General features: G+C 69.6%; 1 protein-coding gene across 1 annotated transcript in view; it reads right to left on the reverse strand.

The window, feature by feature from the left end:
* Positions 1-5,337: 5,337 nt before the first annotated feature.
* PPP1R12B (protein phosphatase 1 regulatory subunit 12B) overlaps positions 5,338-13,050 on the reverse strand; it is a 63,541-nt gene continuing 55,828 nt past the window's right edge. Inside the window, 2 exon segments of the mRNA XM_070401407.1 lie at positions 5,338-7,990; positions 12,703-12,753. Of these exon segments, the coding sequence (XP_070257508.1) occupies positions 7,904-7,990; positions 12,703-12,753 (138 nt within the window). The 3' untranslated portion in view covers positions 5,338-7,903.

A 13,050-nucleotide genomic window follows, 5' to 3' on the forward strand; every position in this document is an offset into this window, starting at 1 on the left:
GGTGGGGCGTGTCCGGTTGTGTTTGCTGGGGGGGCGGGGGAGGGGGGTCTGGGCTCCGAGGGCAGCAGCCTGCGTGGCTGAGGCCTCTCCCTGGGCTGGGGATGGAGCCCTGAGCCGGGCGTGGGGGAGCCTGGCCCCGAGTCTGGAAAGTGAGAATTTCTACACGGTCTTCCGCCAACCGCCGCGAATGTCTGACTTTGGAGGCAAAGGTGCTGGGGACCAGACAGGGCTCCGGCGCTCAGCCTGCCCTGGGCCGGCGGCCGGCCGAACCGCAGCCCTGACGTGGCGGGTTTGTTCTGCTGTGGACGGACCGGGGCCGGGCACGGAGCAGCCGGGCGGTCAGCCGGTCACAGGCTTTGTCTCTGGCGACAGCCACGTGGACGCGGAGGGTGCGCTCCTCCTCTGAGCTCTGCTGTCTCCACGGAAATACACGGGCGCCCTGGCCTGGCGGCTCCGTGGGTCCTCCCTGGGCCTCAGCTCGGCCCGACTCATGAACCTGCCCTGGGGCGTGTCCCGGGGCAGAGGTGGGCGTGTCCTGGGGCAGAGGTGGGCGGGGCCAGGACCGAGGCGGGCGGGGCCAGGGCTGAGGCGGGCGGGGCCCGGGGCAGGGGTGGGCGTGTCCCGGGACAGAGGTGGTGGTATCCCGGGGCAGAGGTGGGCGTGTCCCGGGCAGAGGTGGGCGTGTCCTGGGGCAGAGGTAGGCGGGGCCAGGGCCAAGGCGGGCGGGGCCCGGGGCAGAGGTGGGCGTGTCCCGGACAGAGGTGGTGGTATCCCGGGGCAGAGGTGGGGTGTCCTGGGCAGAGGTGGGCGTGTCCCGGGGCAGGGGTAGGCGTGTCCCGGGGCAGAGGTGGGGTGTCCCGGGGCAGAGGTGGGGTGTCCCGGGGCAGAGGTGGGCGTGTCCCGGGGCAGGGGTAGGCGTGTCCCGGGGCAGAGGTGGGGTGTCCCGGCTCAGAGGTGGGTGTGTCCCGGGCAGAGGTGGTGGTATCCTGGGGCAGAGGTGGGCATGTCCCGGGGCAGAGGTGGGGGTGTCCGGGGCAGGGGTGGGGGGTGTCCTGGGGCAGAGGTGGGCGGGGCCCGGGGAAGAGGTGGGTGTGTCCCGGACAGAGGTGGTGGTATCCCGGGGCAGAGGTGGGCGTGTCCGGGGCAGGGGTAGGCGTGTCCCGGGGCAGAGGTGGGCGGGGCCCGGGACAGAGGTGGGTGTGTCCCGGGCAGAGGTGGTGGTATCCCGGGGCAGAGGTGGGGTGTCCTGGGCAGAGGTGGGCGTGTCCCGGGGCAGGGGTAGGCGTGTCCCGGGGCAGAGGTGGGGTGTCCCGGGGCAGAGGTGGGTGTGTCCCGGGCAGAGGTGGTGGTATCCTGGGGCAGAGCTGGGCGTGTCCCGGGGCAGAGGTGGGGGTGTCCGGGGCAGAGGTGGGGGGTGTCCCGGGGCAGAGGTGGGGGTGTCCCGGGCAGAGGTGGTGGTATCCCGGGGCAGAGGTGGGGTGTCCTGGGCAGAGGTGGGCGTGTCCCGGGGCAGGGGTAGGCGTGTCCCGGGGCAGAGGTGGGGTGTCCCGGGGCAGAGGTGGGTGTGTCCCGGGCAGAGGTGGGCGGGGCCCGGGGCAGAGGTGGGTGTGTCCCGGGCAGAGGTGGTGGTATTCTGGGGCAGAGGTGGGCGTGTCCCGGGGCAGGGATAGGCGTGTCCCGGGGCAGAGGTGGGGTGTCCCGGCTCAGAGGTGGGTGTGTCCCGGGCAGAGGTGGTGGTATCCTGGGGCAGAGGTGGGCATGTCCCGGGGCAGAGGTGGGGGTGTCCCGGGCAGAGGTGGTGGTATCCTGGGGCAGAGGTGGGCGTGTCCCGGGGCAGAGGTGGGGGTGTCCGGGGCAGGGGTGGGGGGTGTCCTGGGGCAGAGGTGGGCGGGGCCCGGGGAAGAGGTGGGTGTGTCCCGGACAGAGGTGGTGGTATCCCGGGGCAGAGGTGGGCGTGTCCCGGGGCAGGGGTAGGCGTGTCCCGGGGCAGAGGTGGGCGGGGCCCGGGGCAGAGGTGGGTGTGTCCCGGGCAGAGGTGGTGGTATCCCGGGGCAGAGGTGGGGTGTCCTGGGCAGAGGTGGGCGTGTCCCGGGGCAGAGGTGGGGGTGTCCCGGGCAGAGGTGGTGGTATCCTGGGGCAGAGGTGGGCGTGTCCCGGGGCAGAGGTGGGGGTGTCCGGGGCAGGGGTGGGGGGTGTCCTGGGGCAGAGGTGGGCGGGGCCCGGGGAAGAGGTGGGTGTGTCCCGGGCAGAGGTGGTGGTATCCTGGGGCAGAGGTGGGCATGTCCCGGGGCAGAGGTGGGGGTGTCCCGGGCAGAGGTGGTGGTATCCCGGGGCAGAGGTGGGCGTGTCCCGGGGCAGGGGTAGGCGTGTCCCGGGGCAGAGGTGGGCGGGGCCTGGGACAGAGGTGGGTGTGTCCCGGGCAGAGGTGGTGGTATCCCGGGGCAGAGGTGGGGTGTCCTGGGCAGAGGTGGGCGTGTCCCGGGGCAGGGGTAGGCGTGTCCCGGGGCAGAGGTGGGGTGTCCCGGGGCAGAGGTGGGTGTGTCCCGGGCAGAGGTGGTGGTATCCTGGGGCAGAGCTGGGCGTGTCCCGGGGCAGAGGTGGGGGTGTCCGGGGCAGAGGTGGGGGGTGTCCCGGGGCAGAGGTGGGGGTGTCCCGGGCAGAGGTGGTGGTATCCCGGGGCAGAGGTGGGGTGTCCTGGGCAGAGGTGGGCGTGTCCCGGGGCAGGGGTAGGCGTGTCCCGGGGCAGAGGTGGGGTGTCCCGGGGCAGAGGTGGGTGTGTCCCGGGCAGAGGTGGTGGTATCCTGGGGCAGAGGTGGGCATGTCCCGGGGCAGAGGTGGGGGTGTCCCGGGCAGAGGTGGTGGTATCCTGGGGCAGAGGTGGGGGTGTCCGGGGCAGGGGTGGGGGTGTCCTGGGGCAGAGGTGGGCGGGGCCCGGGGAAGAGGTGGGTGTGTCCCGGACAGAGGTGGTGGTATCCCAGGGCAGAGGTGGGCGTGTCCCGGGGCAGGGGTAGGCGTGTCCCGGGGCCGAGGTGGGCGGGGCCCGGGGCAGAGGTGGGTGTGTCCCGGGCAGAGGTGGTGGTATTCTGGGGCAGAGGTGGGCGTGTCCCGGGGCAGGGATAGGCGTGTCCCGGGGCAGAGGTGGGGTGTCCCGGCTCAGAGGTGGGTGTGTCCCGGGCAGAGGTGGTGGTATCCTGGGGCAGAGGTGGGCATGTCCCGGGGCAGAGGTGGGGGTGTCCCGGGCAGAGGTGGTGGTATCCTGGGGCAGAGGTGGGCGTGTCCCGGGGCAGAGGTGGGGGTGTCCGGGGCAGGGGTGGGGGGTGTCCTGGGGCAGAGGTGGGCGGGGCCCGGGGAAGAGGTGGGTGTGTCCCGGACAGAGGTGGTGGTATCCCGGGGCAGAGGTGGGCGTGTCCCGGGGCAGGGGTAGGCGTGTCCCGGGGCAGAGGTGGGCGGGGCCCGGGGCAGAGGTGGGTGTGTCCCGGGCAGAGGTGGTGGTATCCCGGGGCAGAGGTGGGGTGTCCTGGGCAGAGGTGGGCGTGTCCCGGGGCAGAGGTGGGGGTGTCCCGGGCAGAGGTGGTGGTATCCTGGGGCAGAGGTGGGCGTGTCCCGGGGCAGAGGTGGGGGTGTCCGGGGCAGGGGTGGGGGGGTGTCCTGGGGCAGAGGTGGGCGGGGCCCGGGGAAGAGGTGGGTGTGTCCCGGGCAGAGGTGGTGGTATCCTGGGGCAGAGGTGGGCATGTCCCGGGGCAGAGGTGGGGGTGTCCCGGGCAGAGGTGGTGGTATCCCGGGGCAGAGGTGGGCGTGTCCCGGGGCAGGGGTAGGCGTGTCCCGGGGCAGAGGTGGGCGGGGCCTGGGACAGAGGTGGGTGTGTCCCGGGCAGAGGTGGTGGTATCCCGGGGCAGAGGTGGGGTGTCCTGGGCAGAGGTGGGCGTGTCCCGGGGCAGGGGTAGGCGTGTCCCGGGGCAGAGGTGGGGTGTCCCGGGGCAGAGGTGGGTGTGTCCCGGGCAGAGGTGGTGGTATCCTGGGGCAGAGCTGGGCGTGTCCCGGGGCAGAGGTGGGGGTGTCCGGGGCAGAGGTGGGGGGTGTCCCGGGGCAGAGGTGGGGGTGTCCCGGGCAGAGGTGGTGGTATCCCGGGGCAGAGGTGGGGTGTCCTGGGCAGAGGTGGGCGTGTCCCGGGGCAGGGGTAGGCGTGTCCCGGGGCAGAGGTGGGGTGTCCCGGGGCAGAGGTGGGTGTGTCCCGGGCAGAGGTGGTGGTATCCTGGGGCAGAGGTGGGCATGTCCCGGGGCAGAGGTGGGGGTGTCCCGGGCAGAGGTGGTGGTATCCTGGGGCAGAGGTGGGCGTGTCCCGGGGCAGGGATAGGCGTGTCCCGGGGCAGAGGTGGGGTGTCCCGGCTCAGAGGTGGGTGTGTCCCGGGCAGAGGTGGTGGTATCCTGGGGCAGAGGTGGGCATGTCCCGGGGCAGAGGTGGGGGTGTCCCGGGCAGAGGTGGTGGTATCCTGGGGCAGAGGTGGGCGTGTCCCGGGGCAGAGGTGGGGGTGTCCGGGGCAGGGGTGGGGGGTGTCCTGGGGCAGAGGTGGGCGGGGCCCGGGGAAGAGGTGGGTGTGTCCCGGACAGAGGTGGTGGTATCCCGGGGCAGAGGTGGGCGTGTCCCGGGGCAGGGGTAGGCGTGTCCCGGGGCAGAGGTGGGCGGGGCCCGGGGCAGAGGTGGGTGTGTCCCGGGCAGAGGTGGTGGTATCCCGGGGCAGAGGTGGGGTGTCCTGGGCAGAGGTGGGGGTGTCCCGGACAGAGGTGGTGGTATCCTGGGGCAGAGGTGGGCGTGTCCCGGGGCAGAGGTGGGGGTGTCCGGGGCAGGGGTGGGGGGTGTCCCGGGGCAGAGGTGGGGGTGTCCCGGGCAGAGGTGGTGGTATCCCGGGGCAGAGGTGGGGTGTCCTGGGCAGAGGTGGGCGTGTCCCGGGGCAGGGGTAGGCGTGTCCCGGGGCAGAGGTGGGGTGTCCCGGGGCAGAGGTGGGGGTGTCCCGGGCAGAGGTGGGGGTGTCCCGGGCAGAGGTGGTGGTATCCTGGGGCAGAGGTGGGGGTGTCCGGGGCAGGGGTGGGGGTGTCCTGGGGCAGAGGTGGGCGGGGCCCGGGGAAGAGGTGGGTGTGTCCCGGACAGAGGTGGTGGTATCCCGGGGCAGGGGTAGGCGTGTCCCGGGGCAGAGGTGGGGGTGTCCCGGGCAGAGGTGGGTGTGTCCCGGGCAGAGGTGGGCGTGTCCCGGGCAGAGGTGGGCGGGGCCAGGGCCGAGGCGGTGATGTGAGAGGAAGGCTGGACGTGAGGCCCACGGACGTTTCCAGGCGCAGAGCCAGTCAAGTTGAAACACGTTTATTGGCTGTTTGTAAAGACCGCTGTGCGCAGGCGCCACACACAGTGAGTCACTCCCACACAGGAACTCAGTGACATTAGGCAACACCCACCAGCAAACCACTCGCTCACTCGGGTCGGAAGGCCACGCGAAGGTGCATCAAGTACATTCAGCTCCAGCGGCCTGCTGCCCGCTCGGCCCCCCCACCCGGCGTTTACAGCGAGAGCCCCACTCAGCGCCCGCTGACCCGGGGGAAGCGGAGACGGACGGACGGAGGGGCACGGGGACCAGAGTCACCCGAGGGCGAGTCCTGGGATGGATTTGGGGACCAGAGTCACCCGAGGGCGAGTCCTGGGATGGGGTCAGGGACCAGAGTCACCCGAGGGCGAGTCCTGGGATGGATTTGGGGACCAGAGTCACCCGAGGGCGAGTCCTGGGATGGATTTGGGGACCAGAGTCACCCGAGGGCGAGTCCTGGGATGGGGTCGGGGACCAGAGTCACCCGAGGGCGAGTCCTGGGATGGAGTCGGGGACCAGAGTCACCCGAGGGCGAGTCCTGGGATGGGGTCGGGCAGGTGGCCCCATCAGCCCCGCACTGGTTTGGGGACGTGTGAGCTCCCAGGTTCAGACCTGTCCCAGCGGGACGTGGCCACGCTGCCCACGCTCCAACCTCAGGTGAGGCCGGGTCCCGCTGGGAGTCGGGACAGGACGGGGCCACTTGGCAGCTGGTCCCCGGAGGCCTCCCTGCACCTCAATGTTGGAAGGACGGCAGGAGCAGAGGGTGTGAGGGAGGCGGCCAGACAGGAATGATCCGCTCACGCTCAGTGGGACTCTGGTTAACTGAGGACCCGGACTCTCGAAGGCTCCGCGGGCCGCACGCCACATTCGCACCTGCCTCTGACCAGGACACTTCCTCCCCGCTCAGCCCACCTGCCAGGGCACCTGAGCCTCTGCGCTCCGGGCACCTGCTGGTCAGGTTCCTGCTTTTTCTCTGCCCCAGACCCTGTTCCCTGGCGGCCGGTAAGTCCCTCTTGTGCAATCTCACCAGGAGCCGACAGGCGGCCAGGAGCCGGCCTGGAGGGCAATGCCATCGGGAGGCCACTGAGGTCTCCGCTCGGCTGGAGGCTGAGGTCTGAGCCACCAGGCCCCCCCCCACCCGCCCCTTGATGGGCCTGACCGCCTGCCTCCTTGTGCCTTGGGGTCTCTGTCCCTCCTCTCCCCCACCCGCCTTCTGAGAGCGACGGGCAGATGGGGCTGAGTGTTCCCCGTGGTGTCTCCCCGCAGACCCAGGGAGAGCCCTGCCCCTCCTCCCCTCACCTGCTGTCCTCAGCTCAGACACCGAGTGGGGGCCTCCACCTGTGGCTACTGTGGGCCTCGATAGGGCAGGGACAGCTGTGTCCACTTAGGGTGCCCTGGGGGAAGGAGGCCCAGGTGGAGGCCCCCCTGCCAAGCTCCAGGGAACCCGTGGGTTGCCCTCCCCGCTGCCTGGCGCTCCGTCCCCAGGTCCGCACGGGCTCGGGGCAGCGCAGTGAGGGATGGACAGACATCGGACGCCGGCCTGTCTGAGGAAGGCAATGGCTCGAGAGTCCCCGGACCCCGGCGTTTCCTGAGGCTGGGAAGCTGGCGCTTCATCACAAGAACTTTCTGGCAAGAAGAGGCGTCGTGAGCGCGGAGGGCACGGCTCTGGGGAAGGCACACAGGTCTGACGGAGCGAGAGGCCCGACAGACGTCCTCCTAACAATCCCGCTTTCTTTTCCTGAGAAGAGGCAGCCCCCTCCCCGCCCGCCGAGCGGAGCATTCCCGTGCCTGTGGGCTCCCAGCCAGAGGCCGTGGGGGGCAGTGCTGTCTGTCCCTGAGCCCCGACACTGCTCACCCTGAGCAGCCCTGGGGGGAGTGTGGGCGGCAGACTGGGCTGTGCTGAGCCCTCACCGCAGCCCCAGGACCAGGAGCCTCTGACCTGCACACAAACCACACTGTTGGCAGCACCGCTGGCACGCCCGCCCCACCCACCTCCGCCCTGGGGCGCACCATTCCTTCTGGGGCCCGGGCGGGTGCAGGGATGAGGTGAAGGGAGGGGCCTGTGGACCAAGTCCCGAGCAGGGGCAGTGGGAGATGTCAGGGAGGCCACTGCCTCCGGGGAGGCCCGGGAGCTGTCTCCGTTTAGAGTGCGGGAGGCGGCGGAGCAGAAAGAGGAAACAGGACAGGCCTGGGAACCAGGGCCCCGAGCCCTGGGGGCGGGGGGGGGGGGGCGGGCGCTGCTGACAGAGACCCCAGGGTCTTGGGGAGCCGGTCCGTGCACTCCCAGCCCTGGGTGGCGGCCCCACCCGACCTCCTGCCCCACACGGAGTCCTGCAGGGGCCACCACAAGGCTCTGGTCGGGTCCAGGCCCAGTGGGGATGGGCGAGCAGCAAGGCCCAGGCTGAGTGGGCACAGCGGGGTGGAGGCGGGGTGGGTGTGCAGGGTACAGAGGCGCAGAGCAGGTGACGCAGGACGGGCAGGCGGCCTTCCCCACAGGCCCTCCGCGGGAAGGCGAGTCTGGGGCAGCAGCCAGCCTCCATCTGGGGCCACGGCTACTTGGACAGTTTGCTGATGACTCTGATGAGGGCGCCATTCTCATCTTTTAGCCTCTGGTTGTCGGACTTCAGTTCTGTTAACACCTGCAGGAGAGGGAGGGTGTCACAGCCCTGAGCACCACCCTGCCCCCAGGACCGGTCATGTGACCAGGAGGGCGGCCAGGCCCGGTGCCCCACCCGGCCATCAGAGCCCTGGTGTCGCCGCAGGTTCAGGGGTGGCTGCCCCTCCAGGGAACAGGTGCCGCGGGCAGGAGGGTGGCCCTCCCACGGCTCTGCCACCACCGCAGGCGTGTGTGTTGCCCACCAGGAACCAGAGGGGTGCACAGCCGTGGGCGCACGTGCAAACCCTGTGGGGTGGGGTGCAGTGCCTGCGCGGACGCTGCTGGAGGGGGAGGGGGTCAGAGACCCTAGAACCATGCCCGTGTGGCCAGGGCAGGTGTCCCAGAACTGACCACCGAACACACAGGCAAGCCACCGACTGCGGGGTTCCTATGACAGAACCGCCGTGCCCTCGTCCCTGCCAGAGAGGGACCCGAGGGGCCCACAGGCAGTCAGGCGGCTGCTCCCAGAACCTCCTCCAGACCCTGCCTCCTGCCCGCTCTGTAGCCGGACCCCAGGGCCGAGCACTGCCCATGGCCACGGATGCCCAGTGCACCTGCCCGGCCGCAGGGCCACACGGCGAAGCTGCATTCGTCTGAGGGCTGGGCTGAGGTGCCCCCCTTTGGAATCCTCACCCAAAGGTACCCTTTTCACCAATTCTAGCGACGGGAAGGGAGAAGAGAGACCCATCGATCGGCTGCCTCCCGTACACGCCCCGACGAGATGTGACCTGAAACCTGGGCAGACGCCTGACCGGGAGCAGAGCCCAGGGCCCTTCGGTGCACAGGCCAACGCTCCAACCCACTGAGCCACACCGGCCGGGCCTCACCCCTTTTTAAAATGTACAAATTCCTCTCAAGCCTGGGTGACCTCAGACTTAATTCTTTGGGGGAAAAAAGACACTGGACGGCGACTTCCCAGCTGCACGGACCCTGGAGGGTGTCCCGACCTCACCGGGTGGGCACTGGGCAGGAACACCTGAAGGCAGACGCTGTGACTTCCCTGGAACTCAGCTCCCCTGATTCTCACGCCCCAGTTCACCGCGACCGATGTGATTCTCGGACAAATAAAACGGAGTCTGTGTCTCAGCTATTACTTCCTCCCGCCTCTGACAAGCAGTGTCAGCGAGGACCACGGCCCGAAGCTGCAGGGACGGCGCGGGCGCTGCCTGGCAGCTGGGGGGTCAGTGCTGGGGACGGGGGGACAGGGCGCAGGGCGTGGCTCCGGGCCTGCTGCCGGTGTGGAGCTGGACTCCACCACGTACTGAGTGATGGAATCTGGAACTCGGGCCTTTCGTTTGTGAAATGACTGTTCTGGGCAACAAGGAAGGAAAAGCTGTGAAGCACCGGCCAGGCTTTAACCCGACCTTCACCATGGTTACCATCACCGTGGTTACCAGCCGCATGCTATGCTGCCTCCCTGAAAGAGGGACACCTCGAATAACTGGGGCGCCTGTGGGCCCGTCTCCAGCTCCAGCTTTCAGGAGTCTCGGGTGACTTTAAGCGGGGAGCCGTCTGTCTGTGCCGGGGGCACCCCTCGTGGGTGCGAGCTGCCTGCTGCCAACCAGAGGCTCCGCAAACAGGCAGAGGACACGCCGGCCCCGAGAGCCTCCCGAGGCGGCTGCCAGGCGCTAAGCCCCTCCACCTCTCAGACAGAGGACCCGCCTGTGAGCTCGCCTCTCAGACCCCGTGCAGGGAGGGGCTGGGACCAAACCCAGGGTTCTCTTCTCGGGAGACTAGCCCGGCCCATCTCCCTGCAAGGCCAGCCCTCGGCTCTGCCTGCAGCCACACGCAGGGCCGCAGACGCCAGGCCCATGATTTGTGAAGGGGGAGCAATGTCCCCAGAGGGAGGAGGACCAAGTGTGAGGGAGGCTGACGCACGCACCTCCACCAGCCTGGGCTGCCGATGGCTTTGCTGGTGCAAGCGCCGACACGGCAGCCTCCAGGCCGGCCCCCCAGCCGGCCCCCGGTTAGACGGGGAGCTGGCTCTGTGTGCTCCCCAAAAGGCCATGCTCTCAGCCCTGGTTTCACAGGCCCCTTGGGGCTGGGCCCAGGCACGCACATGCCGCAGCCACGCCCATGTGACCCCCAGGCCCAACCCCCAACTGCTCTGGGGACCAGGCTGCACCTGGTGGATGGAGACACGCGGCCTGCGTGGCGTGACCTGTGCACACCTGTGCGTACCCACGGCGTGTCCAGTCTCCGGGCAACCTTCCTGCACAGACCTCAGCCAGCAGGCCCTCCCTGACCTGGCCGTCCCACAGGCCTCATCCTGGCTCCTTTGTCTGCACGACCAGCCTTGACAGCGCCTGATGGGCTCCGGTGGATGAGCCCGAGCGGCAGCAAGGGGAGCGACCTGCCTGCAGAGGAGGGCGCGGCGGCTAGAGCTCCTGGGACTGCGCGGACTCCATGGACGCCGAGAGCCGGGCCACCACGCGGGCCAGCGCCCTGTTCTCAGCCTGCAGCTGGGCGTTCATCTGCTTCAGGGTTTGGATCTGTTTGAGCTGGTGGAGGTTCTGCAGGGACACGAGGCACGACAGAGAGACAGAGAGACAGACAGACAGACCAGGAGATGAGAGCAGGCAGAGGCCACACGACTCAGTTAGTCTTGGTTCGCATGCGAGAAAGGAGACGAGAGGAGCAGGGATGGAGGAAAGCGGAGCCTGCCCTCCCCGCGAAGGCAGCCAGGTGCACGCACGGCTCGGCTCCAAAGCCACCTGCTTGCTCTCAGGGCGACCCCTGAGGCTGGGCCCGCGGGCTCGGAGCTGTGGGTGCGGTCGAGCCACAGCCTGGGACCCTCCATGGTCATGGCCAGGAGATGGGGACCCAGCATGTCCCGGTGAGGCCAAGGCCCGTGCTCCCCCAGAGCCCCTGTTCCGGCTTCTCTGTCTGGGCCCTGCTTCACCTCATGACTTTTCTCTCTAAAGTAAAGAGCAGCCTGAGTAGGTATTTTCCAGGTGAAGCGGCTGCTAGAACTGGAGGGACACGTCCAGTGGACGGTCCTGACCTACGAGTGGCCGCCGGCATCATGGAGGTCAGGCGCCCCAGCTCCATCAGCTCACGCTGGGCTGACACTCCTGTAGGGGGTGCATGTGCACGAGGAACAGCCCCACGTCCCGGCCTCGTGCTGCAGGACCCCCTGGGACAGTAAGGGCCTGCTCACCGCCTGACCACGGCCGCCACTCCTGGGTGCAGACTGGCATGTGAGGCTGCGTGGAGGCAGGCAGAACCTGTGGGCCGCAGTGGCCACAGGAGGGTCGCCAGGACCACACAGGAGAGCGTCTGCCACCCCCAGAGATGAGGACAGAGATGGAGGGTGAGGGGAAGAGCGAGGAAATGAAAGAGGCATGAGGGGGACAGAGAAAAGGAAACAGCACAGACAACACACGGAATCTCTGTCCCCACAAGGGACGCCAGCTTGGGAAACGGTCGGCACCGAGCAGCCCCAAGTGGCCACTGGAGGGCCAGGACCAGCAGCCGCCCCCCGCCGGCCGCAGGGAAGACAGAGCAGGCTCGGGGGCTGCACACGGACACACCCAACGGACGGGCGGAGGGACCATGTCAGAACCAACAGGAAGTCCCGCCTCACCCTCCTCTGAGGCTGGCGTGGGCCCACGGCCTCCCTCCCTGAACGCGGCCTCGCCTGCACGCAGGTCGGGGGCGTCTGGAGGACTCAGCAGGAGAGGGAAGGCACTGGGCAGGCTGGGGATGGGCTGTTTCCAGAGGAAACAGTAAATCCAGGAGCGGACCTGCGGGCCCAGCCCAGCCAAGAGCGGCCACGCAGCTCCCGCCTGCACCTCCCAGGACCGGGGTCAGGGTGGCCACGGCGTGACCAGAGCCCGCTCCCACCTCCTGGCTCCTGTCCCCTGGGCTTTCTACACGACTCGCCTGAGTCAGAACAGGCGCCACTGAGGGTCCCTGGAGGCCGCCCTGCACCTGCTCCGGCCGACACCCGGGGCCCAAGCGCCTGCGTAGCTGAGTGCGCGGCAGACACAGCCCCTGGCCCTCAGCTGGGCCAGGTCCCAGACTGGACGGATGCTGGCCACGGCTCACGACCTGCTGTGTCCACAAGAAGCGCCTTCGCAGACCCCTCGGGCCAGTCCCCCCAACTTCATGCGGCTGAAGTTTCTGCCTCCAAAGGCACAGACCTTGTCCAGTCCTGACAAGCCTTTTCAGTAGATTCACCGTGAGCCAGCAGACAACAGGCACCTCTCCACACGCCAGGGCACGGCACCCACCGCCAGGGCACCAGGCAAACACTCTCTCACCGAGTGAGGGACCCCGCGGAGGGAAGCTGAGCCGTGCTAAGTAGCGGCGGGTGCTGGCGTCATGCACGCAGGGTGGCGCTCCCAGCCTCCGGGAGGCCCAGCAGCCCGGCCCAGCTGCTGCGGGGTGAGGGGCAGTGAGCGAGGTGAGGTGTGGCCTCGGCCTGAGGCAGCCGACATCGCGGAGTGCCTCGGGGAACCACCGGCAGGAAGCCCATGTGGACAGACCCCGACGTCGTGCAGCGCGGGCTGTGGCGGGAGGGCGGCGGCACCTACCTGAGGCCCGGGCAGCTGCCGCCTGTCCACCCAGCCCCTGAGGAAACCACAGGTCAGCCCACGCCTGCCCCAGCGTCCCCACAGCAGAGGCCGCGCTGCTCCCCGAGGGGCTGGGTCAGGGCTCAGCTGGGGAACCCACAGAGGACCCTCCCCGTACCTTCATCTCCTCCTCCATCTCGGACATCTTCCGCTCCAGGGCCCGCCGCTCCTGTTAACAGACAATGCACATGTGGTCTCAGCAGGGAGTCCATGCTGCCTCCGGGCCGCCAGTGACCAACAGGGTCAAGGCTCAGGCAAACTGCCCAGGAGGCTGCCGGCCCTACTTCCCTGGCACTGTCTCTGCACTCCACTCACAGCTCCCGCCCCTCAGCTCCCGCCCATAGCTCCCCCCTAGCTCCCGCCCCCCAGCTCCCCCACAGCTCCCCCGCCACAGCTCCCGCCCCACAGCTCCCGCCCCCTAGCTCCCCCCAGCTCCCCCCACAGCCGCCGCCCCCCAGCTCCCCGC

The sequence above is a fragment of the Myotis yumanensis genome, unplaced genomic scaffold, assembly GCF_028538775.1.
Source record: "Myotis yumanensis isolate MYYU_CA2020_CCGP unplaced genomic scaffold, mMyoYum1.0.hap1 SCAF_22, whole genome shotgun sequence".
Classification (NCBI taxonomy): domain Eukaryota; kingdom Metazoa; phylum Chordata; class Mammalia; order Chiroptera; family Vespertilionidae; genus Myotis; species Myotis yumanensis.